The sequence below is a fragment of the Erinaceus europaeus genome, chromosome 23, assembly GCF_950295315.1.
Source record: "Erinaceus europaeus chromosome 23, mEriEur2.1, whole genome shotgun sequence".
Lineage (NCBI taxonomy): Eukaryota > Metazoa > Chordata > Mammalia > Eulipotyphla > Erinaceidae > Erinaceus > Erinaceus europaeus.
Window position 1 is genome coordinate 5040455 of NC_080184.1, and position 27255 is coordinate 5067709.

Sequence of the window (27255 nt, forward strand, 5' to 3'; positions counted from 1 at the left end):
GTGATAAGGTCTTGCTTCTAACACCAGTTCTTAAATATGCTTATTGTCATTCAGTGGAAATATATAATCATTGTTCACATTAATAAATTCCAGAGCCCAGTCAGCTTCTCCATATACTAAAGAACTAAAAGGCTGTCTCACAATCCTTAACTTACAATAATGATATCTTCAGGCATGACTTCACCTGTGGGTTATGGAACTGTGATCTATACAGTCTTTTAAAACAGATTTAATTATTAACACTAGAGAAAGAGAGAGAGCATCACCCTGACTTTTTCAGTGCTAGGGATCCACGTTGGATCCTTAGTCTTTTAAACCTGAATCACTAGCTACGGCCCCGCCAGTCAAGCTGCATTTCTCTCTGTAATCTTTATTGTATTATTTGTGCTCATGAAACTTCTATCCACTGGACATTTTTTTTTTGTATTGTTCTATTTTGTCTTTCCTTTTTTTTTATTTTATGTGTTTTCAGATAACTAAGACAAATGACTGCTGATGCTGGTTACAACACTGTAATACAATACATGAGAGAAGTTTCATGCGATGGTAAGACAGAGTAATAGCTGAACCTTTTCTTTTGACTGTGAGATATTCCACATCTTCAAAGGTGACTGAGACAAACAAAAGACAAACATATGACACACAGGGTTTCTCTCAGTTGCAGGTTGTTCTATGTATTTGAAGACAACTGGAACGACTGCAGTCTTCAGCATGTTGTTTAAATTTACAGGACTTCCCTTTATTGTGGACCAGGTGTTTGCAAAGATGACTGGCTGCACAAAACATTTTTCTATATTGTTTATATTCATGAGGTTTCTGTCTATTGTGTGTTCTGTCTTCAAAGAGTACTGGAATAGCTGATGGCTGACTCATGCTCATGTTCATAGTTTTTGTTTTGTTTTGTTTTGTTTTGTTTTTGGCTAGAGCACTGCTCAGCTCTGGTTTATGGTGGTGTGGGGGATTGAACCTAGTACTTGGGAGACACAGGCAGGAGAGTCAGTTTGCATAACTGCTATGCTAACTCCCTCACCCTAAAGTTTCTCTTTACTGTGAGTTATTTCATGTGTTTGAAGCAAATTCTCTCCACTGTGTATCTGCTCATGTTTCAGAAGATAGGAAGCATCACTGCAAATTCTTTCTTGCTTATCCAAGTTACTAGACTGACTGAACTTACTACGTTGTTTATATTCATAGGGCTTCTCTCTACTGAGTTTTTTCATGATCCCAAAAAGAACTGGAAGAGTTGAATGTTTTCGTATATTGTTTACATTCAGGATTCTCTCTACAGTGAGTTCTTTCATGTTCCCGAAGAGAACTGGAATAGCCGAATGTCTTCCTGCATTGTTTACACTGGTAGGGTTTCTCTCCACTGTGAGTTCTCTTATGACTCTGAAGAGAACCGGGTTGGCTGAATGTTTTACTGCACTGTTTACATTCATAGGGTTTCTCTCCACTGTGAATTCTTTCATGTCTCTGAAGAGAAATAGATTGACTGAATGCCTTATTGCATTGTTTACATGCATAGGGTTTTTCTCCACTGTGCGTTCTTTCATGAATGAGTAGGTGACTGGAACAACTGAAGGCTTTCCTACATTGTTTACATTCATAGGGTTTCTCTCCACTGTGTGTTCTTTTATGTTTCTGAAGAGAGCTGAAATAAATGAATGTTTTACTACACTGTGGACATTCATAGGGTCGCTCTCCACTGTGTGTTCTTTTATGATTATGAAGAGAACCAGATTGACTAAAAGCCTTACTGCACTGATCACACTCATAGGGTTTCTCTCCACTGTGTGTTCTTTCATGTTTGTGAAGATCACTGGACTGTCTGAATTGTTTGCAGCATAGTTGACACTTATAGAGTTTCTCTCCACTGTGTGTTCTTTCGTGTTTATGAAGGTAACTGGATGTACTGAAGGCCTTTCCACAGTGTTCACATGCATAGGTTTTCTCTCCACCGTGTGTTTTTTCATGAATGAGAAGATGACTGGGATAGCTGAAGGCTTTCCCACACTGTTTACACTCATAGGGTTTCTGCCCACTGTGCGTTCTCTCATGTTTATGAAGATAACCAGATGTACTAAATCCCTTGTTGCACTGCTTACATAAATAGGGTTTCTCTCCGCTGTGTGTTTTCTCGTGTTTATGAAGATAACGAGATGTAGTGAATACCTTGGCACATAGTTTACATTCATAGGGTTTTTCCCCACTGTGTGTTCTTTGATGACTGAGAAGCTGACTTGGGTAGCTGAATGCTTTCCTACACTGTTTACATTCATAGGGTTTCTTTCCATTTGGAGTTCTTTCCTGTCTCAGAAGAGCACTGGAATGACTGAAAGCTTTACCATGCAATTCAGATTCATAGGATCTCTCTCCACTAGGAGTCGTTTCAAGTGTCGGAGGATAACTGGACTGACTAAGTACTTTGTTATGGATTTTATAATCACAAGGTTTCTCTCCACTCTGAGTTGTTTCGGGGCTCTGAAGGTGACTGACAAAAGAGAAGAGTTTGTTCTGTTCTCCACATTCATGAAAATTTCCTCCATATTCATGTCCTTCTTCACCTTCAGGTATTCTGTTTACTATATAGCTGTAAAAAAATGAGGTTATTCATCAAACCTCTATACATATATTTTGCATTTAATAATTAAAATATATTTTTCCTGAATAGCAAAAGTTTAGGTTTTCTGTGTTGTTAAAGTTTTCATTGAGTAAATTCAATTTTTTTTACATGAAGACTAGCTCTTGCTAGTGATATCACACTTAGGATATCTGCTTACTATTTCCATGTCTACTACTTTGCAAACTGTAAGCATCTAGGTCCTATTTTTCAATACACACACACACACACACACACACACACACACACACACACATTTTAACATAAGAGAGACTCATGGGGGCAGAAAGGAGAGACAGACAAGTCAGAACACCATATAGTACACATGCTGATAGGGACTGAACTGTATGTAACAATGTCCCATGTAAGGGAGAGATTCTCAAGGCTTAGGAAGTCATTCTTAGTAAGTTTAACACACACACACACAACACAAAACACACACACATCACACACACACATACACACAATGGTGAGGACTTGAACAGAGACTTCGTTGAGGAACATATTCAGAGGATCAACAGACACATAGGAAGTGCTCAAAGTTGCTAATGATCAGAGGAAGTGCTCAAAGCTGCTGATATTCAGATATATGCAAATGAGAACAACAATGAGCTATTAATTTACACCTGTGAGAACATCATACATTACACAGTACAGTAACAACAAATATTAGAGAATGTAGGGGGGAAAGACACTACTCCACAGCTGTTGGAAGTGCGAATTGGCCCTAAGCTTGTGGAAAACAGTTGGATGATTTCACAGGTTACTAGAAATGCACCCACCCTAAGAACTAGCAACTTCTCTCCTAGGGGTTTACCTCAAAGGTAAAACAAAACAAATAATAATAAAATAACCCACTATCAAAAGGGATCTACATATGTATACATCTATGTTCATAGCAGCATGATTTGTAATAACCAAAACTAAGAAGCAACTCAGATGTTCAATGATAGATGAGTGGCTAAAAAACATGGTGGTGTAAATAAACAATGAAATACTACTCAGCTATTAAAATGATGATGTTGTTTCCTTTGCATCTGTCTATTGCATGGAACTTGAGGATGTAATGTTAAGGGAGATAAGTCAAGATAAAGACAAGAACTGAATGATTTTAGTCAAACCTGAACTAAACACGGTGTATTAAAATTTTAAAAAGTGATTTATGGAGAGAATAGGAGAGAAGGAATGAAGAGACTCATAGGTTCCTGGTGCATAATGATGTCAAAAGGGCCTATGCTATGTGTAGGAGTGTTCTGCAGAGAATTTGTACAGGAAATGAGAAACTATACCGCTGTGTCAGTGTCTGCAATGTAAAACACTAGCCCTGCCACCACCCCGATCCCAATAAAAAAATGGTAAGTTAATATATTGACATCACAGGTAATAGACATGCAAGATGGAAGTATCTAGGTTGCAACCACTGTCTACATGTACAGAAGATGAGATATAGAAATATCTGGGGAGGGGGGAGAAATTAGACAGAATTCATAAAACCAATTTACCATGCAGAAACATATTCATGAAATGTAAGATCATTTCACCCAAGAATTACAAAGCACCAAGGAAAAAGGCCAAACAGAATTCGATGTAAAATAGGATAACTAAAGGAACAGCTCCAAACAGAGCTATGGGGTTTAAAGAACACTCTGAACAAAATACAAGCTCTCGGAGCAAGCCTAGAAAATAGGCTAAATCAGGTAGGGGAGAGAATATCAGTGCCAAAAGGTAAAATCACTACACTGTAAACGAACGCCTAAATTACTGAACCCAAAATGGCACACACCAGGACACATCATAGTAATACAAGCTGAAAGCAAAAGACACAGAAAAAATACTGCAGGCTTCCAAGGAGGAAGAAAGTGACATACAGCAGCAAAACCTTCAGGCTTTCATCAGATACCTTCTCAAAAACCCTGCAGAAAAGAAATGGAATGACATAGGCCAAGAATTAAAAGGATGGAACTTTCCAGACACAAATAATGTATCCTGGGGCCAGGTAGTGGTACATCTGGTTGAGTGCACACATGACAGTGCACAACGATCTGGGTTCAAGCCCCTGGTCCCCACCTGCAGGGGAAAAGCTTCACGAGTGGTGAAGCAGGATTGCAGGTGTCTCTCTGTCTCACCTTCTATCTCTCCTACCCCTCTCAATTTCTATTTCTAGCTGTCCAATAATAAGTTAAAAGATTTTTTAAAAGTAAATATGAATGCTTCTTTAAAAAAAATACTGTATCCTGCTAAATTATCCTTCAAATATGAGGGAGAAGTATAGATTTTTTTTTCCCAACATTCAGAAACTAAAGTAATTCATCACTACCAAGCCTTCCTTCCAAGAATTACTGAGGAGACCCCCACAAACTCCCCCCCCAAAAAAAAAAGGGAGAAGAAAAAGAAGTAGCAGCAGCAGCAAAAGGTGCTGGTACACCTGGTTTAGCACACATGTTATAATGTGCAAGGGCCCAAGTTCAAGCCCCTGGTCCCCACCTCCAGTGGGAAAGCTTTGTGAGTGGTGAAGCAGTGATGTGGGTGTCTGTCTTTCCATTTCCCTCTGTATCTCCTCCAACTTCCCTCTCAATTTCTGGCTGTCTCTATCCAATAAACAAATAAAAATAAATTTTTTTAAAAAGGAGGGGCTGGGTGGTGGCACACCTAGTTAAACACACATGTTTCAATGCACAAGGTCTCAGGTTCAAGCCCCCAGTTCCCATCTGCAGATAGGAAGCTTTACGAGTGGTGAAGTAGGGCTGCAAGTGTCTATCTACCTTCCTTTCTACCTCCCCTTCCTCTCTCAATTTCTTGATGTCCCTATAATAAATATATTTTAAAAAGAAGCAACAAAATGATTCTTTAATTAGATGATCACCAGTAGAACTGAACCAGGAACACAACAACATTAAAATATTGCACAGAAAATGGGAGGGCAAAATGGACAAAGGAATACAATAAATGTTGGTGAACCAACGGCAACTTAAAAAAAAAAGACTTGTAGATTTTACAAATTAGACAAAATACTCATGATAACCACAAAACAAAATATAGCACAAACATATATTCAGTTAGCAAGACCATCATAGAAAACCATACACATAAAGTAACAGGAAAAAAAAAGTCAACAAGAATATGAACCCACAAACACACACACACACACACACACACACACACACACAAAGCAAAGCCATCTATTGTTCTAGTAAAGACATATATAAAAAAGAAGAGTCAACTAGAAAAAGTGTAACAAAGAGACTCAAAAGTCAGCAGGAAGGATATGGTCATAAACAGAGCAGAAGTAAATGAAGAGAAACTGGAAAGATGATTCCAAAGATTAATGAAACCAAGAGCTGATTTTTAGGAGCCTAGTGGTAGTGTTCCTGGTTGATTACACACATTATAATCTGTAAAGACCCGGGTTCAAGATCCAATTTTCCACCTTCAGAGAAGCTTCAGGTAGTCTTACACATCTCTCTCTCTCTCTCTCTTTCTCTGTGCCCTCCCCCACTTTCCCCATTGCCTCTCAACTTCTGTCTGTATACTAAAGAAATAACATACATATTTTTAAAAAGAGCTGGTTCTCCCAAAAAAAAAAGTAAATTTAGTAGGTAAACCACTGGATAGACTCACAAAAAAAGAAAAGAGAAAGATTATAAAAACAATCAGAAATGGGACAGGTGGTGGCACACCTGGTTAACTTCGCATTAAAGTGTGCAAAAACTGAATCACTTCATGCCCCCGGACCCCCCCCCCACTTGTAGGGGGAAAGATTCACAAGCAGTGAGGCAGGTCTGCAGGTGTTCTTTTTCCTCTCTCAATTACTCTCTGACCTACCCCAATAAAATGGGGAAAAATGGCCAGCAGGAGCAGTGATAACTCTGGAGGTAAAATTAATTAATTAATTAATTAATTAATTAATTTAAAAAAGAAGTTGGGAGTGCCGGGCAGTAGCACAGTGGGTTAAGCAAAATGGAGGACCAGAGTAAAGATCCCGGTCAAGCCCCCGTCTAGCCACCTACAGGGCAGTCACTTCACAAGTGGTGAAGCAGGTCTGCAGGTGTCTATATTTCTCTCCCCCTCTTTTTCTTCCCCTCCACTCTCCATTTTCTCTCTGTCCTATTTCTCTCATGTCTCATTGTCCAACAATGATGACATGAATAACAACAATAGTAACAACTGCAACAATTAAAAAAAAAAAAAGGGCAACAAAAGGGAATAAATAAAAAAATATTTAAAAAAAAAAGTTAAGGGATACATACTCCATGGAATACTACTCTTAATTTAAAATGACAATATTGTGTCCTCTGGGACAAAATAGTTGGAACTGATTATGCTTACTGAAATCTGTGAAGAGATGTAAGACAACTTAATGGATGGATTCCCCTATGTAGTACCTAGAGATTTGATACACATCAACTTGGCAAAAACAAACACACATACACAGAAGCAAGGAAACTGTTTCTAAGACTTGTGAAGATGATGGTGGTTATCTTTGGGAGGTAGCAAGGTAGGGACATAGAATTTAGTAATGGGTGTAAACCACACCCTGAAATCTTACATTCTTGTAACCCACTATGAAAATCAAAAAGATAAAAGTTGTCAACAACAACAACAAAAAAACCACAATAGTTTTCCTGGGGTAGGGTGGGGATGGGTGGGTATTTTCGTGACTCTCACCTCTGTTTCTTCCCTTGGGGGTCACACTGCTCTTTGGTTGAATGATCCAGTAGTTTTCCTCAAAAGAACAAATGTCAGAAATTACGTAAACATGTTGAATAATTGATCCATCATGAGCCATAATCAAGCCCTGCTTAATCTCCATCAGGAAGAACATAGTGGACCCCTTTGTGGGCCTCTACAGGACCTTGCCCTCAATATGGGTTAACAATGGTAAGGACTGGCCCATTCTCCAAAGGGTGGTTGGGCCAACATGCTCTGCAACTCAAGAGGGGTCCTGCAATAAGTGCAGGCTAGCACGTTCCTAGCTCTGACCAATGCAAGCTCAGACCAACAAGGATGCAGAGGTTACACAGGCTCTTGTGCTGAATATAGGCTACCAGATCAAAATCGATGGGGTTTATAGTTAATGATATTTATATACTTTTCCCAAATTTGGGAGCTACTGCCTGTCCTGATTCAGCTTTCTAGTCCTATTTCCAACTCTGACACCATCTCCCCAGACAATACCTTTGGTGCACCTGCATATTAGCTGCCAGGCTCAGGCAAAAATCAGTAAAGTGATAGGCCTCTTGGAATATACCTAAAATAGATTTCCTAGCTTTTTCCAAAATGGAGACCCCCAAATCTCATTTGCTCTATGCTTACCTTTAGGTTCCTGGTTATTAAACAATTTGTTCTGCTTTATACCTTACTGCTTTTTTCAGCCACCAAGTTGCTGATGATACCATGATGTCAATCTGATTTTCCCAGGCAGACGAACTCACCAATGTCCCCTGGAACCCCACCTCTCCAGATCCCTGTCCCACTAGGGAAAGAGAGAGACAGGCTGGGGGTATGGATCGACCTCCCAACACCCATGTCCAGTGGAGAAGCAATTACAGAAGTCAGACCTTTCACCCTCTGCACTTCATAGTGATCCTGGGTCCATACTCCCAGAGGGATAAAGAATAAGAAAGCTTTCAGTGGAGGGGAGGGGATATGGGAACTCTGGTGGTGAAAATTGTGTGGAATTGTACCCCTTAACCTATGGTCTTGTCAATCACTATTTAGTTAAAAAAAAAATTCTCCTTATCCACATTTCACATTAGAAAGCATTGCTGGACAAAAATTACTCACCTCGTAATTGCCAGATGAAGGAATACTATCCTTACCTATTGCGACTAGGTTCCTAAAGGTTTCTAATATAACATCTCTGTAGAGTTCCTTTTCCGAAGGGTTTAGTAATACCCACTCCTCCTGGGTGAAGGTCACAGTTACATTTTCCCAGGTTATTGAGTCCTAAAGCAGATACAGAATGTGTGTATGTAAGAAAATGTTTCATACTGACAACACACCAGACATCCAGACTGTATTTTATGAAGGCTATGATTCACTGTGTGGTCTCCAAATGTGTAATTGATGACTTGATCAATATAAAAATAATGACTTTTATTTTTAAATATGAAAACTGCTGGGCTAGCTTTGCAGGTGGGAGACAGACAACCAGAGATTCATGGCTGAGCTGTACGCAGTATCTCTTTATTCACGTGGAACGCAGCACAATCTAAGCTAAGCTAAACTAACTATAATCACAATCCTGTCCTTATATATATAATGCCAAGTAGGGTGGAAACAGGATGTGACGTAGAGAGGGTGGAGCGAAAAGTGACTGGTGCAAATCAGGGTGTACTACAAGAGGGGGCGGAGCAAAAAGACATCATGAACCAGAGGGGATTAAACCAATGCCCTCTCAGGCAGGGCAGTGCTTAGTTAACAGTGGTTATGTAAACAGAATACAGTGTTAAGCAGGGGGGATTAAACCAATGAAACAGAAGGGGTTTTTAGAAGCATACCAACAATGTGTGATGCTAAGGGGAGGCCTGAGGGGGGTGTTTCCTGCCTCAAAGGGCAGTGCCTAGCAGGCAAAAGGGCATTTCTTGCCTCTGGGGGCATCTATTGCCTCAAAGGGCATTTCCTGCCTCTGTGGGCATCTCTTATCTCTGGGGGCATTTCCTGCTTCTGGGGGCAGGACCTAGTAAGGGGGGAGGTTTCCTACCTCTGGGGACAGGGCCTGCAGGCAAGGGGATGTGGCCTATAGAGTCCCAAGGCAGCTGAGTGCAATCTGTCTTTGAGAAACCCAGCAGCGTAAAGGGAGGCTGCTGTAAAGTTGTATAAAGTGTCCAAGAGGTGTACCAGTAAGTCCGATGGAAGTGTCAGTCAAAAGCAGATGACCACAGAAGAAATGCCAGGGGATGAAACGCTGCACGTCTGTCTCGATGGGGAATGTCAGCCACCAGAATTCCGCTTTTCTGTAGAGAGTGAGCTTTGGAGTCTGTGAATCTGTTTCTTCAGGTCGTGTCAGGTCACATCATGGTTCACATTTCGGGGGGATGGCTGTAATTGTGGGTGATGTCAGAGGTCAGGGGTCCAAGATGGATTTCCACAGTTTTCATTTGAGCAGATGCTTTTTCATGTGAAGACTTGACAGCTGTAATTCACTTACTTGTCAAACAAAACTTGTAGCAGATTAGACGTTTACTATAATTGATAACTCCATATAATTGGAAGTCCTTTCTAGTATGATTTTAAGGTTATTTAAACAGTTTATACTCAATAAAATGTGGAAAGGTAAACAGAAGAACCACGGTTAGAAGCCTCAGGCATAAGAATCATTAACATAATCATTGCACTATCTGCCCCACCCATAACTCATACAGTTTTCAGGATTAAATGTTTCAGATTTATGCCAAGACGTAAAAAAAAAAAAAAAATCAAAGGAGGAAAAAACAATTTCTTGGATTGTTTCTGGATGTCTCTAGAAATCATGGCTGCATCCAGCATTTTTTTTAAGTCAGAATCATACAAAAATTTATTCAAATCACTCTCTTATGAAACGCAACTGAAAGCAGACAGCAAACTTAAGATATCAGAGAGAACAAGGGGGGGAGTAGAGAGAAAAGCGGTAGGCAGTTTTTGCTTCTTTCAGCTTGAAGCAGATTATCCAGATCTCACCATGTAGCATCATGAGTCCCCGGAGGGCGTCCTAGTCCAAAAAGCTCCTTGAAATTCCACTTAGGGTGTTTCTGATTGTTCCTGCAGGATTGCAGGCATCTATTTTTAAAAGTGTCTTCCCATCGAAGAAAGAATTCAATCAAGAGAGTAGAACTAACCATGTGTCCCCATTCTTGGGGACTGCCAGGGTACTGGAGAATGCTCCTCAAATTAGAGTAGTCCTTCTCAGCGGGAAACATGTGAGAAGAAGTCCAGAAAGTCCCAGGGGAAATCTCTGTGCATATCCCAAGTTCTACAATCACGGTCATAAAGAACCAAATTGTGGCCCTGAGCAAAATGTAGTCCTTCTCCTTGGGAAACATGGGAGAGGGAATTCAGAAAGTCCAAGGAGAAATCTCCGTGCATCTTCCAAGCTCTATGATCACGGTCATAAGAAACCAAAGTTCCCGGTCAGGGAACCACAGAACAAAATGTTCCAGAGACAGAGAAACTGTCTCATGATGAAACAGTAGAAGCTTTGGCAAACCTCTTCATAAGTAGAAAGGCAAGCCATGGTGGATGGGTAGCCAAGTTTACTTATCTGGGGTATGGGCAGGTTAGGTCCTACGTCGGTGCCGGTCCCTGTTTCAGGCGCCATTTTGCCGGGCTAGCTTCGCAGGCAGGAGACAGATGACCAGAGACTCATGGCTGAGCTGTACGCAGTATCTCTTTATTCACATGGAATGCAGCACAATCTAAGCTAAGCTAAACTAACTATAATCACAATCCTGTCCTTATATATATAATGCCAAGTAGGGTGGAAACAGGATGTGATGTAGAGAGGGTGGAGCGAAAAGTGACTGGTGCAAATCAGGGTGTACTACAAGAGGGGGCGGAGCAAAAAGACATCATGAACCAGAGGGGATTAAACCAATGCCCTGCAGGCAGGGCAGTGCTTAGTTAACAGTGGTTATGTAAATAGAATACAGTGTTAAACAGGGGGGATTAAACCAATGAAACAGAAGGGGTTTTTAGAAGCAGAATTAGAAGCATACCAACAAAAATTACCTATAATCTTAGACCATGTAGATCAGAAGCTGGTCCTGTCAGTGTCTATCTAAGATATAGCTATTTGTAAATAGCATTAAATGACATAAATCATGGTGAGATTTTTTTTTTGCCTCCAGGGTTATTACTGGGGCTTGGTGCCTGCACCACGAATCCATGAATCCACTGGTCCTGGAGGCTATTTTTTTTTCCTCTTTTGATGTCATTGTTGTTGGATAGGACAGAGACAGACGGAGAGAGGAGAGGAAGACAGAGAAGAGGGGGAGAGAAAGATAGACACCTGCAGACCTGCTTCACCACTTGTGAAGTGACCCCCCTTGCAGGTGGGGAGCCGGGTGCTAAGTCTAGCCTTTCCTCCTTCTGACTTTCACCCCCTTTGACCACTGCCCTTCCTATCTCTTGGCTCAGGACTTGAATGATGGCATTTCTCTTGGGATCCTAATGTGTTGTAGCTGAATGCTGGTGAATGATACTTAAAGACAGTGAAAGACCCTGCTGGTCTTTTCCCTCTGTTTATGTTGTTACCTTGGGGTTTTTATACAGATAATAAACCTATGGCTTTTGTAAACTCCAACTATATACATATATATATAATTTATGTATTGACTACAGAAAACCAGAAATCGAGAGGGGAAGGGGTGACAGAGAGAAAGAGACAGAGAGAGAGACACCTTCAACCCTGCTTCATCACATGCAGAGCTTTCTTCCTGCAGGTGGGGAGCAGGGGGCTTGAACCTGGGCCCTTGCATGCTGGATATTATGCCAGCTCCCCCCGCTCCATTGCTTGATGCTGTGGTCTATTTACATAATCATTGTTTTGCCTGAGACCTGCCCTGCCTGCAGGGTATTGGTTTAATCCCACTGGTTAGAACCTTCGCAACAGCTGCTATGGAAGCTTTCTACCTTCGCACTCTTTTCTCCACCCCCTCTCCTAGGCATTTCCTTTTCAGATTTGCCACTTCTGGTTTCTAAGCTATCTACAGAGGCAGTATCTCTGATCAATAAAGGCATTGCATTGTGTTCCCACTCCGCCACAAGTTCCTCTTCTCTCTCCCACGAAGCTAGCCTGGCAGTTGCACATTGTAACGTGTGTGCTCAACCAAGTGTGCCACCACACACACCTCCCCCACCCCTTACTCTTTCACTCTCTATCAAAAACTAAAAGAAAGGACACTTGGCAGCTGGTAATGGTGATGATTTTTTTTAACGAGTATATAGAATGACAGATCAGATATAGAAAACAGCCTTTACAGTGTGTAATGAATGTATTTCATTCAGGAGAAAAAAGAAAAAGAGAGAGAGAGAGAGGTTACTTACCTGAGAAACTGCCATGTCTTCCACCTTCTGACTTTCCTCTCAGGCCAGAAGATGAAGAGAAATCAGAGCAGCAGATAGCATATATGCTTTGAAACTAACAGCACAGCCTCTTTGCCTGATGACACTGTCACCTACAGGGAGGGCAGAGAAAACTGAACACAAGGCCCGGGCTTCCTAGTCGTCCAATGTCAAGAGGAGATGCAGAGGGGGCTTTGAAGACAGCACAGTGTTCATGCAAAACAACACTCATCCCTGAAGCTGTGGTGTCCCAGGTTCAGTCTCCAGCACCCACTATAAATAAGAGCTGAACAGGGCACTGGGAGAAGGAAGAAGAGGAGGAGGAGGAGGGGAAGGGGAAGAAAAGGAGAAGTAAGGATGAAGAAGGAAGAAAAAAAGAAAGGAGGAGGAGGAAGAAAGAAAGATGAAGAAAAAAAGGAGTAAGGAGGGAAGTCAGGCGGTAGCGCAGCGAGTTAAGCATACACGGCGCAAAGCTCAAGGACCAGAGTAAGGATCCCAGTTCGAGCCCCCGCTCCCCACCTGCAGGAGGAGAGTCACTACACAGGCGGTGAAGCAGGTCTGCAGGTGTCTGTCTTTCTCTCGCCCCTCTGTCTTCCCCTCCTCTCTCCATTTCTCTGTTCTATCCAACAACAACAACAATAATAACTACAACATGCAGCTCATAAATAAATGAATACATTAAAAACAATTGTGAAGTGGTTGGGTGGTGGTGCACCTGGTTGGGGGAAAGCTTCACAAGTGGTTAAACCATGCTAAGAGTGTCTCTCCCTCTCCATCTCCCCCTTAATTCTAAATTTGTCTCTAAACAAAAATAATTAAAATAATTAAGATCAGACATAAATTGCACTGACCTGGTTTATCTAGACTCACACAGAATATCTAAGAAGGATTTTTTTTTTTAATTACCCACTTCTGGGCTTAACACTGCTGGGGAGATTAAAAACAGCAGCGAAATTCACAAAGAAATTAAACAGAAGGGAATTGGGCATACTGCTGGGGGTTAAGCGCACATGCAGCGAAGCCCATGTACTGGTGTAAGGATCCTGGTTGGAGCCCCCGGCACTCCACCTATGGGGGGGGTGAGGTGGGGTCACTTCACAGGTGGTGAAGCAGGTCTGCAGGTGTCTATCTTTCCCCCTCTCTGTCTTCCCCTCCTCTCTGCATTTCTCTCTATCCTATACAACAACTACATCAATAACAACAACAATAATAATAACCACAACAACTATAAAACAACAAGGGCAACAAAAGGTGAAAAAAATCAGTCTCCAGGAGCAGTGGATTTGTGGTGCAGGCACGGAGGCCCAACAATAACCCTGGAGGCAAAAAAGGGAAATTTAACAGAGTGGGAGAGTGGATACACATGGTCTTTCATAAAATATCTCTCTCTCTCTCTCTCTCAACACAGAGAAGAGTAAAAGAGATCCCAGCCCTGAAATTTTCTTCAGTACAGGGACAGACAGGCTGGAACCTGAGTCTCACACAGGGCAAATCTGCACACCATTCAAGTGAGTCTCTTTACTGGCTCAAAAAAAAAAAATCACATTTCTTATTCTTTTTTTTTTTATATTTATTTACTTTCCCTTTTGTTGCCCTTGTTGTTTCATTGTTGTAGTTATTTTATTATTGTTGTTGTTGATGTCGTCATTGTTGGATAGGATAGAGAAATGGAGAGAGGAGGGGAAGACAGAGAGGGCAGAGGATAGACACCTGCAGACCTGCTTCACCACCTGTGAAGTAACTCCCTTGCAGGTGGGGAGCCGGGTGCTCGAACTGGGATCCTTAAGCTGGTCCTTGCTCTTGGCATCAGCTGCGCTTAACCCGATGAGCTACCGCCCAACTCCCAACATTTCTAATTCTAATGGAAGGTCTGGCCTGAATATTAAGTAAACTTTCCTTCTACAAGTGTCAGGGTTCATAGAAATTGTTGGACGGGATCCGGGTGGTGGTGCACCTGGTTGAGCACACGTTACAATGTGCAAGGATGAGGGTTTGAGCCCCTGCTCCGCACCTGCAGGGAGGGAAGCTTCATGAGTGGCAAAGTTGTTCTGCAGATGTCTCTTGTCTCTTTTCCTCTCTATCTCCCTCCTCTCTCGATTTCTGCTGTGAATAGCCAATAAATAAGGGTAATAAAATTTTAAAAAATAATCACATACTAAAAAACAGAAATACTGGGTGCCTGGGGGGGAGTGGCTTCTCCACACTAAGAACTTGGGAGGTGTTAAGTCTTGTCCTAAGGTCTTATGAACTACCATCTTATCATGATCCTTGGTGAAGCTGAGGCCAGTGGTCTGGACTCATGACCAGGGGCACAGGGCTAGGAAGCTCACGCACATTGTTTAAAAAGAAACAGATCCCTGGAAATCGGGCGGTAGCGCAGGGGGTTAAGCGCACGTGGCGCAAAGCGCAAGGACCCGTGGCGTAAGGATCCCCAATCGAGCCCCCGGCTCCCCACCTGCAGGGGAGTCGCTTCACAGGCGGTGAAGCAGGTCTGCAGGTGTCTATCTTTCTCCCTCTCTGTCTTCCCCTTCTCTCTCCATTTCTCTCTATCCTATCCAACGACATCAATAACAACAATAATAACAACAAAACAACAACAATAAAAAACAAGGGCAACAAAAGGGAAAATAAATATTTTTTTAAAAAAACAACCAGATCCCAAATGGAATTTACTATGCCCTCTCCTATACATGGCAAGATGACCACTAAGCCCTCATGTGCATGAAAACCCACAGAACTGCTGCTTCTACCTTTTGCACAAGGATAAAAGCAGCGGAAGGGGATGTGAGGGTCCGTTTACGGTCTTCTTAGTCAATTAGAACTCAACACATCTGGCCTGTTCCAGTCACACCGCCGCCCATCACGGCATAAAAAATCTGACCATCCGTCAGGGAGATAGCACAGTGGTCCTGCAAAAAGATTTCCATGTCTGTGATTGAGGTTCCCAGATTGAATTCAGTGCCTGGATCATTATAAATCTAATGGAGAAGTTCTTGGGGGAAAAAAAATAATAATTAAAATAACAATTTAGGGTCCTGGGGAGGGGGGTGCCTCTGGGCAGAGCACACATGTTACAGTGTGTGCAAAGACCCCAGTTCAAGGTCCCAGTCCCCACCTTCAGGGTGGGAAGATTCACAAGTGAAGCAGTACTGTTAAGTTTCTCTCTCTCTCTCTCTCTCTCTCTCTCACACACACACACGCACACACGCACACACACCCCTCTATACTGCCTCTCAATTTCTGAGTCTCTATTAGAATAGATTAAATAAATAAAATAAAAATGTATTGGCTTCAAGTTACTTCAATTGAAAAGACAGATGTAAACATAACAGCAACACAGCAGGTAGCACCATGAAGAAAGTGTTGGGACTCTCAAGCGTGAGGAATGTCTGATCTTAAGTATCACATGTACCTGAGTGACGTTCTGGTTCTACCTTTCTCTCTCATAAATAAAATCTAAAAATAAAAAAATGACATCTGATCACAGTTTGTCAGTCACTGGGGAAAAAGGACCCTGCATCGTCACATCTCTGAATACCATATTAGAGAGTCATTATAATTTTAAAACAGGGGTGGGGGTAGATAGCATAGTGGTTATACAAAGAGACTCTCATGCTTGAAGCTCCAGTGTCCCAGGTTCAATCCCACACACTGCCATGAACCAGAACTGAGCAGTGTTCTGGTAAAAATAAATAAATGAATAAATAAAATAACATATAAAATAATTATATTTTTGCCTTCTTAAACTCCCAAGACAGCAGGAACTCTCTCCATTCTCTATAAAATCTATATTTCGGGAGTTGGGCAGTAGCACAGCAGGTTAAGCGCAGGTGGCACAAAGTGCAAGGACCAGCGTAAGGATCCCGGTTCGAGCCCCAGCTCCCCACCTGTAGGGGAGTCGCTTCACAAGCGGTGAAGTAAGTCTGCAGATGTCTATCTTTTTCTTCCTCTCCGCTCTCCATTTCTTTCTGTTCTATCCAACAATGATGACATCAATAACAACAACAATAATAACTACAACAATAAAAAGGCAACAAAAGGGAATGAATAAACATTAAAAAAAGTGGGGGGGTGGCACAATGGATAAAGCATTGGACTCTCAAGCATGAGGTCCTGAGTTCAATCCCTGGCAGCACATGTACCAGAGTGATGTCTGATTCCTTCTCTCTCTCCTCCTATCTTTCTCATTAATAAATAAATAAATATCTTTTTTAAAAGAACAAATCAGGACCCCACTGGGCATAGCTGAGGGCTGCAGACACCTCCTGTCTGGGGTTATAAAGTCTTTCTTGCTCCTTCATCCCAAACACAGAACCTGAATCCAGAACCCAAGACATCACCCCAACCCCCTCGGGATGGGACCAGACCCTGTGTCTCCACACCCCAGGCCCAGCACAGAATATGGTAGGGTCAAAAATGGGGAGCCCACCCACTGCTGATGGAGGGCTCTGGGTTCAGGACCCTCAGAAGAGGTCAGTACATCCCCTTCCCTGGCAGGTTGATCCATACTCCCAGTCTGTTTCTCTCTTTCCCAAGTGAAGCAGGGCTCTAGGAAAGCAGGGTTCCAGGACACATTGGTGGGGTCGTCTGCCCAGGGAGGTCCGATTGGCATCCTGGTAGCATCTGGAGCCTGGTAACTTACAATGGAGGGAGTGGGGATCCAAAGATTTTTGGTGTTCGGCAAGGTTCAGAACTATAGCCCTATTATCTCATAATTTTATAAATCAATATTAAATCACAAATAATAATAATAAAAGAAGTAGATAAATAAATGCAAGGATTCTAGCCCCAAAGTGAGGGCATTTCTGGGCTTCACTCACTTGTATAGTGGTGGGACTTCAGGCAACACTTCCAAAGCTCTTTCATTTGAAATAGCATTTTTCTGCCCATGTTCAGCAGAGAAGCAATTACAGAAGCCAGACTTTCCACCTTCTGCATCCCATAATGACCCTGAGTCCATACTCCCGGAGGGTTAAAGAATAGGAAAGCTATCAGGGGAGGGGATGGGATACGGAGTCCTGATGCTGGGAATAGTGTAGAATTGTACCCCTCTTATCCAATGGTCTTATCAATACTTCCATTTTATAAATAGAAAAAAAAAAGCATTTTTGCGATTTGAAGTAGAAGTCCAAGTCGTGTGTGTGTGTGTGTGTGTGTGTGTGTGTGTGTGTGTGTGTGTGTGTGTGTATTTGTAAAATAGAACCAATACTAGGAGGGCTTGATGAAATAGCCCACTTGGAAAGGGCACTGCTTTCCCATGTGTACGACCTGGGTTCGAGCCTGGCCTCTACCACCTTGGAGGAAACTTTGGTGCTATATCTCTTTCATTTAATCTTTGACTCTAAGTGTAAAAATAAATACATATTGCAGGTCTATTCAAAGGGGCAATATTCCACCCTTTAGGTTCATAATTAGTCAACAATTTCTTCTGCTTTATATCTTACCTCTTTTTCAGCCACCAGGTTCCAGATGCTACCATGATGCCAACTAGACTTCCCAGGGCAGACAACCTCACCAATGTGTCTTGGAGCCCTGCTTCCCCAGAGCTCTGCCCCACTAGGGAAAGAGAGAGGCAAGCGGAGAATATGGATCCACCTGCCAATGCCCATGTCCAGCAGAAAAGCAGTTACAGAAGCCAGACCTCCCACCTTCTGACCCCATAGAATCGTTGGTCCACACTCTGAGGGATAAAAAAATATAGGGAAGCATGATGCCAACCAGACTTCCCTGGACAGACAACCCCACCAATGTGTCCTGAAGCCCCGCTTCCCCAGAGCTCTGCCCTACTAGGGAAAGAGAGAGACAGGCTGGGAGTATGGATCAACCTGTCAACACCCATGTTCAGCGGGGAAGCAATTACAGAAGCCAGACCTTCCACCTTCTGCACCCCATAATGACCCTGGGTTCATACTCCTAGAGGGTTAAAGAATAGGAAAGCTATCAGGGGATGGGATGGGATATGGAGTTCAGGTGGTGGGAAGTGTGTGGAGTTGTACCCCTCTTATCCTATGGTTTTTTGTCAGTGTTTCCATTTCATAAATAAATACTTTTTAACAAAGAAAGAAGTGGAAACATATCAGTCTCTTCACCCCAAAAAACACTGAAACGGCCATAGCTATTATTAAAAGATGTTCAGAATCACTAGTTATCGAGAGAACGGCAAGTCCTAACAGCAATGAGATCACTGCTGTTTTCAATATTAACCCCTGACAGGAGAAACAGGGAATGGAAGACTCTGGAACTGAGACCTCAGAGATGGAACAGGAGGAGGGGCTGGTACCTGGAGTGATGTCCCAACTGAGCAGGACTCTCCACTGTCCTGCTCCATCCCAGTCACCCCCCCCCCCAGTGTCTCTGACTACCCCCCATGGCTCCACTCACCTCCCTTCACCTGCCCTGAGAATTTAAGCTGGCCGTGGTTCCAGCTCCTTCTTCCACCAGCTGCAAGCTCTGCTCTACCCAGCTCGCCCCCTCTAACCAGAGGGCCCCACCCAGGATTGTGAGGAAACCCCTTGCATCACCATCACCAAGATTCTGGTCAGCAGGTTCCCATGGAAACAGAGATGCTACCCATCTGCTGAGCTGAGTCCCAGCGCAGAGGAGTATGTCTCAGGGAGCACAGAGCTGACCACTTTGGCTCCTTTGAGAGGGAGAGCACTCCTGTCTCCACGTGTCCTACTTCTGGCTCCTAGAGCAAGAGTATATAGCAGGACGCACCAGCGTGCAGGTGGTAACTACGTCCTGGCCCATATGATTTATCTCAGAATTTTGAGAACTCTATGGAACGGGGCCACACACTAGACTCATGTAAGTAACAAATATTATTTATTTATCTATCTATATTTATTTATTTTACCAGAGCACTGCTCAGCTCTGGCTTGTGGTGGTATGGAGGGATTGAACCTGGAACTTTGGAACCTCAGACACGAGAATCTCTTTGCATAACCATTATGCTATCTAACCCCCGCCCGATATTTTTTTTAATTTAATTTTTTTTACTTTATTCCCTTTTGTTGCCCTTGTTGTTTTATTGTTGTAGTTATGATTGATGTCGTCGTTGTTAGATAGGATAGAGAAAAATGGAGAGAGGAGGGGAAGACAGAGATGGGGAGAGAAAGACACCTGCAGACCTGCTTCACCGCCTGGGAAGCGACTTCCCTGCAAGTGGGGAGCCGGAGCTCGAACCCGGATCCTTCCACCGGTCTTTGCGCTTTGCGTCACATGCGCTTAACCCGCTGCGCTACCGCTCGACTACCCCCGCCCGATATTTTTAATTTTTTAAAATCATCTTTACTTATTCTATAGGGACTGCCAGAAATTGAGGGGGAAGAGGATGATAAGAGAGGGAGAGAGGCAGAGAGACACCTGCAAGTCACTTGCAAAGCTTTCCCCCCTGCAGGTGGGGATCCAGAGCTCGAAACTGGGCCTTTGTAATGCTTGCTCAATCAGGTGGGCCACCACGGGGCCCTTACTGTAGGCAACATTTTGTTTATTTATTTATTTTTAATATTTATTTATTTATTTATTCCCTTTTGTTGCCCCTGTTGTTTTATTGTTGTCATCATTGTTGGATAGGACAGGCAGAAATGGAGAGCGGAGGGGAAGATAGAGAGGGGGAGAGAAAGAGAGATACTTGCAGACCTGCTTCACCGCCTGGGAAGCAACGCCCCTGCAGGTGGGGAGCCGGGGGCTCGAACCAGGATCCTGAGGCGGGTTCTTGAGCTTTGCACATGGTTTTTTTTTTAATATTTATTTATTCCCTTTTGTTGCCCTTGCTGTTTTACTGTTGTATTTATTATTGTTGTCGTCGTTGTTGGATAGGACAGAGTGAAATGGAGAGAGGAGGGGAAGACAGAGAGGGGGAGAGAAAGACAGACACCTGCAGACCTGCTTCACCGCCTGGGAAGCGACTCCCCTGCAGCTGGGGAGCCGGGGACTCAAACCGGGATCCTTAAATGGGTCCTGGCACCTTAACCCGCTGTGCTACCACCCGACTCCCCCCTCCCCTTTTTTTTTAAACCCAGGGGAAAATGGTGTCAAACATGTGGCAAAGATGTTCCTAAATTTTCATTTGTGATCAGTTTCAAACCTTTCCTGCTCACTGTTGGAGGGTGGTTTAGCACAATGGCTGCCATGAGCAAAACGTTAAGGCAAAGAGTTCTGAAGGTTCAGGATAAGTGTAGGTTTATAGTTCAAGTACCAGGCTGGGGAGACAGCAGAATGGCTATGCAAAAACTTTTTCATGCCCAAGGATCTGAGGTCCCAGGTTCAAGCCCCAGCAACCACCATCAGCCAGAGCTGAGCAGAGCTCTGGTCTCTTCTTTCTCATTCAAATATTAAGTTCAAGTGGAAAGAACAGCCTCAGGCCTCATTTCATAAAGCACCTAGGGTATCTTCCTCAGAGTGAGGTCCTGAATTTGATCCCCGACATACAGGAGCACCTCGGGTACCTCTAAAGGGAACTTCAAGAGTGGCTGAGCTGTGTTGTGTCTCTTCTCTGCCATTCCCACTTCAGAGAATAAATGAATAAAAACGTGTACAAGGGGGTTGGTGTTCATAGTGCAGGCACCGAGCCCCAGCAATAACCCGGGAGGGAAAAAAAAAAAACTGACCATGTTTAATTTACAAAATCTTTTTCTTTGTATTTTATTGATTTTGGATAGAGACACAGAGAGAAACTGAGAGGCAACGGGGAGATAGAGAGACAGAGAAACCCACAGCACTACTGCACCACTCAGAAAGTTTTTGCCCTGCATGAAGAGTTTGAATCTGGGTCCTTTGTGCTTTACCAGGTGTGTCAATGCCTGATGCGCCCCCCCCTTTCCCCCTGCAGAAAATATTTTCTAAGGAAAAACAAGGTTGCCAGTGAATTCTTATCATTATCAGTGGATAATGTACTAGACTCAGAAGCATGAGGTCATGGGTTTGATCCTGGGCACTATATATTCTAATTCTCTCTCCTCTGTTGCACAGTTAGTATAACTTCTAGAGAAAAAAAAAAGGGAAAAAGAAAAAAGAAAAGGATTCTAATATTCTTGCCTCTGTAGTTTTATCCGCTAAATACATGTTCTAGAATGAGCAGTGCAGTTTACTACAGGCTTGAAATAAGGTCTGAGATGTAGTAAGAATAGAATGATTTACTTAAGTTCTGAATCGTTTCAAACCAATAAAAGAGAATATCGATAAGCTCACATCACATCCTGAAAGCCTCACCAGAAGAGCACAAAATCTGAAATAGCACCCACACTGAATTCTACTCAGTTCCATAATTATCTCACCCCACGTCATCTCAATGAATCGAAAGACATTTAGTTGTAGGAACAGGGAGACAGCAAAACAGTCTCACACGGGACTTATAGGTAAGAGGTCCCAGTTAGATCACTGGTGCTACAAATGTCTAAGGCTGAACTATGTTCTCAAACAAGCCAGGCAACTTAAGAGTTCATGGGACTGGAATTTATACACTGTAATATTGATTGGAAAGAGTTCAAAGGGGAAAAAAAAAAAAAGGAATACCAAAACAATGAGACAATACTGCAATCAAAACAGATAAGTAACATGCTTACCTATATTTTTTTGGGGGGGGACTCCCCTTCATAGAATTAAATATATCCTCAGGCTTAGGGTGTCGACTTTTCCTAGTTGAGTATCATTCCCCTAGAAGGAGCAGGGATCAAGTAGGCTTGGAAACTATTTCCAGGCAATCACAGGCATGCTTGTTCACTCATTGTCCCCTCCCCATTAACGCAAGAGAGTGGAAAGACTCATGGCTCTGTGGTTACAGCGCTGGGATTTCAAACATGGGAGACTGAATACAACCCCTGACATTACACATGTTAGAGTGACGCTCTGGTTCTCTGTCTTTTCTCTCTCTAACAAGTAAATCATTAAAAATGGGGGGAGGGTGGGGGAAAAGAATAAAAACTGTACAAATCACCTTATCTCACAAGGAAGGGCTTTGAGTGCACATGTTACAACAGTGCAAGGACCAGGGTTCAAGTCCCCAGTCACCACCTGCAGGGGGAAAGCTTCACAAGTGGTGAAGTCAGGGCGGCAGGTGTCTCTCTGTCTCTCTCCCTCTATCTTTTTTCTTTTTTCTTTTTTTTTTTTTTTACCAGAGAACTGCTCAGCTCTAGCTTATGGTGGTGTGGGGGATTGAACCTGGGAGTTGAGAGCCCTCAGGGATGAATTTCTTTTCAGAACCATTATGTTATACACCCACCCAATAAGCTACCCTCCCCGTCGGCGAATTGAACCCCGGTCTCTCGCATGACACGGGGGGATACTCACCACTATATTATGAGGACGGGGTCTCTCTCCCTCTCTATCTCCACCTTCCCTCTTGATTTTGGGTTGTCTCTATCGAATAAATAAAGATAATACAAAAAATAAAAATAAAAAAAAGGTTGTGACTCAAATGAACTGACAAGTCCACTTAATGTTGTCAAGGAGACAGAAGCTCTGGTCACCAGAGAAAGGTCTCCATGTGCACAAATAACACTGCAAGTATCTATACTGCAAAACCATTAAAATAAAATAAAAATGACAGCTTCTAGGGCTAAAAAGCCAACAACTACAAAATAATTTTTTAAAAAAAACTTTATTATCCTGGAAGATTTCTAGGGACATATATTACTTTTCTTTTATTTATTTTTTTGAATTTTCTTTATTGGGGGATGAATAGTTTACATTCAGCAGCAAAATACAATAAGTTTATACGTGCGTAAGATTCCCCAGTTTTCCATGGGAGTCGGCTGGTAGTGCAGCGGGTTAAGTTCAGGTGGCACAAAGTGCAAGGACCGGCGTAAGAATCCCAGTTCGAGCCCCCGGATCCCTACCTGCAGGGAAGTCGCTTCCCAGGTGGTGAAGCCAGGTCTGCAGGTGTCTGTCTTTCTCTCCCCCTCTCTGTCTTCCCCTCCTATCTCCATTTCTCTCTGTCCTATCCAACAACAATGACATCAATAATAACTACAACAATAAAACAACAAGGACAACAAAAAGGGAATATATATATAGGAATATATATATATATATATTTCCCAGTTTTCCACATGACAATTCAACCCCCACTAGGTCCTCCTCTGCCATCCTGTTCCAGGACCTGAACTCTCCGCCAACCCACCCCAGAGTCTTTTACATTGGTGGAATACACCAACTCCAGTCCAAGTTCTTTTTTTTCTTTCTCTTTTGTTGCCCTTGTTGTTCTTTTTATCGTTGTTGCAGTTGTTATTGCTGTCATTGTTGTTGGATAGGACAGAGAGAAATGGAGACTGGAGGGGGAGGACAGAGAGGGGGAGAGAAAGGCAGACACCTGCAGACCTGCTTCACCGCCTGTGACGACGCACTCCCCTGCAGGTGGGGAGCCGGGCTCGAACCAGGATCCTTAGGATGGTCCTTGCGCTTTGCAGTCACCTGAGCTTAACCCGCTGCACTACCGCCCATGCCTCTTTGTGTTCTCCCTTCTAGTCTTGTTTTTCACCTTCTGGGGCATATATTGGAAGGACATGAAACTACCAAATGTAAACAGCTAGCAGCACTGCTATGTTCCTATCTGCCCTAGTCACAGCTGCTCAACTATGGAGTCGACCTAAGTGGGCACAAGAAAATCAATGAATACTGAGGTTGTAGAACACTCTGTGGAATACTACTCAGTCATTGCACATGAGGAGACTGTGGCATTCAGGACCACATGGCTGGGACCCATGGCGCAGAAGTGAGCCAGGCACGCCTGAGCTCCAGGTTTGACCTTAGCAACCATTACACCTGTGAGTGAGACGTGCTTTGGTCTCTACCGAAATACATGAATTGAAAAACAAGGGTGGGGGTAGGGCTAAGAACCCCCACATCCCACAGTGGGGAGTTGGGCGGTAACACAGCGGGTTAAGCACACGTGGCGCGAAGCACAAGGACGGGAATAAGGATCCTGGTTCAAGCCCCCGGCTCCTCGCCTGCAGGGGAGTCACTTCACAGGCAGTGAAGCAGGTCTGCAGGTGTCTGTCTTTCTCTCCCCCTCTGTCTTCCCCTCCTCTCTCCATTTCTCTCCTATCCAACAACGAACGACATCAACAATAACAATAATAACCACAAAAAGGCTAAAGCACCAAGGGCAACCAAAGGGGGAGGGGAATGGCCTCCAGGAACAGTAGATTCACGGTGCAGGCACTGAACCCCAGCAATAACCCTGGAGGCAAAAGAAAAAAAAAGTCACCAACCTTTATGAACACCATCATTATGGCAGAACACACACAGGAGAGATCCCACAGGACATTAGTGCCCAGGAAAAATCAGGTGGAGAAAGACCAGGACCAACTCTCAGAACAAAATCATCCTGATGTCCTCAGGTCCTTGCTCATTGTACCATGCACTTAACCAGGTATGCCACCACCAGGCCCCTTAGGGAACACTTTCAATAGCTCCAAGTCATTAATCCAGAAAGCTTCAACCTGCACAGAAGGCCCGGATTGAGGTAAAAGTTTTGAGACATAAGAAACTTTTGTAATGAGCTAAGCTTATATATCAGTCAAAGTTTCTTTTTTGCCAGCATGACTTTGCTTGGAGCTTTCTGTCTAGATGATTCCAACACTCTTCGCAGACTATCTCCGGCCCTCCCCAGAACCCCACCATATTTCACAGATAAAGGTTGAAGGATAGGTGGCCAGACGGTGGCTCACTGGGTTAAGAGCACATAGCATGAAATGCAAGGACCTCAGAAGCATGCCGGTTCGAGCCCCTGGCTCCCCACCTGCAGTAGGTGTTATTGCAAAGTGGTGGAGAGGAGGAGGAGAAAATAGAGAGACAGAGAGACACTTGCAAAAATATACAATAGTCTGTAGTGAGTCACTAAAAAGTTCATAATGAAATAGTGTCTACTTAGACTTAGATACCCTCCTCACCTACTTCCTATTACACTTCCCTCACTCATCCCAAAGCCAACCTCATCAAAACAAGGACAGCAAAAGCTGAATAAGGGCAAGAGACTGGCATACTTTAACAATGACTCTTTAGTCACTATCAGGCCACCCCATCAGCTGGGCCCTATTCGGGGAGTCCTGAGATTCCCAAACAGACATGATGGGCCTAGACCTCAAATAAACCCCTCTCTCCATGGTTACCAGTTATTCCTATCAGGAACAACACAATGGGCCCCTTTGTGGGCCCCCATAGGACCTTGCCCTCAACTTGGATCAAGAACAGTAGAGAATGTTCCACCCTCTGAAAGGAGGCTGGACAACATACTCTATGCTACACCTGAGGGAGATGGGTCCTGATATTGGGGCAGCTTGGAATGTTCCTACTCATGACCACAGAATGTGAGCTCAGATCTACAGTGATGCAGAGGTCACATAGGCTCCTAAACTGAATATGGGCCCCAGAGCACATCAAATTGATGGGGTTTACAGTCAACAATATTTATACACCTTTCCCATATTTGGGAGCTACTCTCTTCCCTGATGCAGCTTTCTAGTCCTTTTTCCAGCCATGACATCACCTCCCCAGACAACAATTAGGACCCACCTGAATATCAGATTTCAGGCTTATGCAAAAACAAACAAACAAACAAACAAAACACTAGTATAGCCACAGGCCCTTTGGAATATAATTAAAATATGCCTACTAGCTATCTACAAAATGGAGGGGCCTCCCAACTCTTCATCTGCACTATTCCAGCCTTTAGGTCCAGGATTGTTCAACATTTTGTTTGGCTATGTTAATTTTCTTTTCAGCCACCAGGTTCCACATGCTAGCATGATGCTGACCAGACTTCCCTGGACAGACAACCCCACCAATGTGTCCTGGAGCTCTGCTTCCCCAGAGCCCTTCCCCACTAGGGAAAGAGAGAGACAGGCTGGGAGTATGGATTGACCTGTCAATACCCATGTTTAGTGAGGAAGCAACTACAGAAGCCAGACCTTCAACTTTCTGCATCCCACAATGACCTTGGGTCCAGAGGGATAAAGAATAGGAAAGCTATCGGGGGAAGGGGTGGAATACAGAGTTCTGGTGTGGAGTTGTACCCCTCTTATCCTATGGTTTAGTCAATGTTTCCTTTCTATAAATAAAAAATTAAATAGGGGGTCGGGCGGTAGCGCAGCGGGTTAAGCGCACATGGCACAAGGTACAGGAACAGGCGTTAGGATCCAGGTTCAAGCCCCTGGCTCCCCACCTGCAGGGGAGTCACTTCACAGGTGGTGAAGCAGGTCTGCAGGTGTCTATCTTTCTCTCCCCCTCTCTGTCTTCCCCTCCTCTCTCCATTTCTCTCTGTCCTATCCAACAACGAATGACATCAACAACAACAATAACCACAACAAGGCTACACAACAAGGGCAACAAAAGGGGGGGGGGGGAAGGCCATCAGGAGCAGTGGATTCATCGTGCAGGCACTGAGCCCCTGGAGGCAAAAAAAAAAAAAAAAGTTAAATAAAAAAAATCATACTCCTGAAATATAATTTCATAAAACATTATCAAATCACTAATAAAAACAAACAAGCAAAAAACTCGTATTCCAAGGTTTGAATTGCAAACAGATGGTAGCACATGTACTAAAACCAAACCCCAAAACAAACAAAACAGAACCAAAATGCCATGAGAGAAAA

General features: G+C 43.4%; 1 protein-coding gene across 1 annotated transcript in view; it reads right to left on the reverse strand.

The window, feature by feature from the left end:
• Nucleotides 1-434: 434 nt before the first annotated feature.
• LOC132535588 (zinc finger protein 14-like) overlaps nucleotides 435-27255 on the reverse strand; it is a 28194-nt gene continuing 1373 nt past the window's right edge. The window contains exons 2-5 of the mRNA XM_060182149.1: nucleotides 12644-12758; nucleotides 8440-8566; nucleotides 7286-7343; nucleotides 435-2590 (exon numbers count right to left, since the gene is read on the reverse strand). Coding sequence (XP_060038132.1) covers nucleotides 1204-2590; nucleotides 7286-7343; nucleotides 8440-8566; nucleotides 12644-12658 — 1587 coding nt within the window. The 5' untranslated portion in view covers nucleotides 12659-12758 and the 3' untranslated portion in view covers nucleotides 435-1203. The remainder of the gene's footprint in view (nucleotides 2591-7285; nucleotides 7344-8439; nucleotides 8567-12643; nucleotides 12759-27255) is intronic.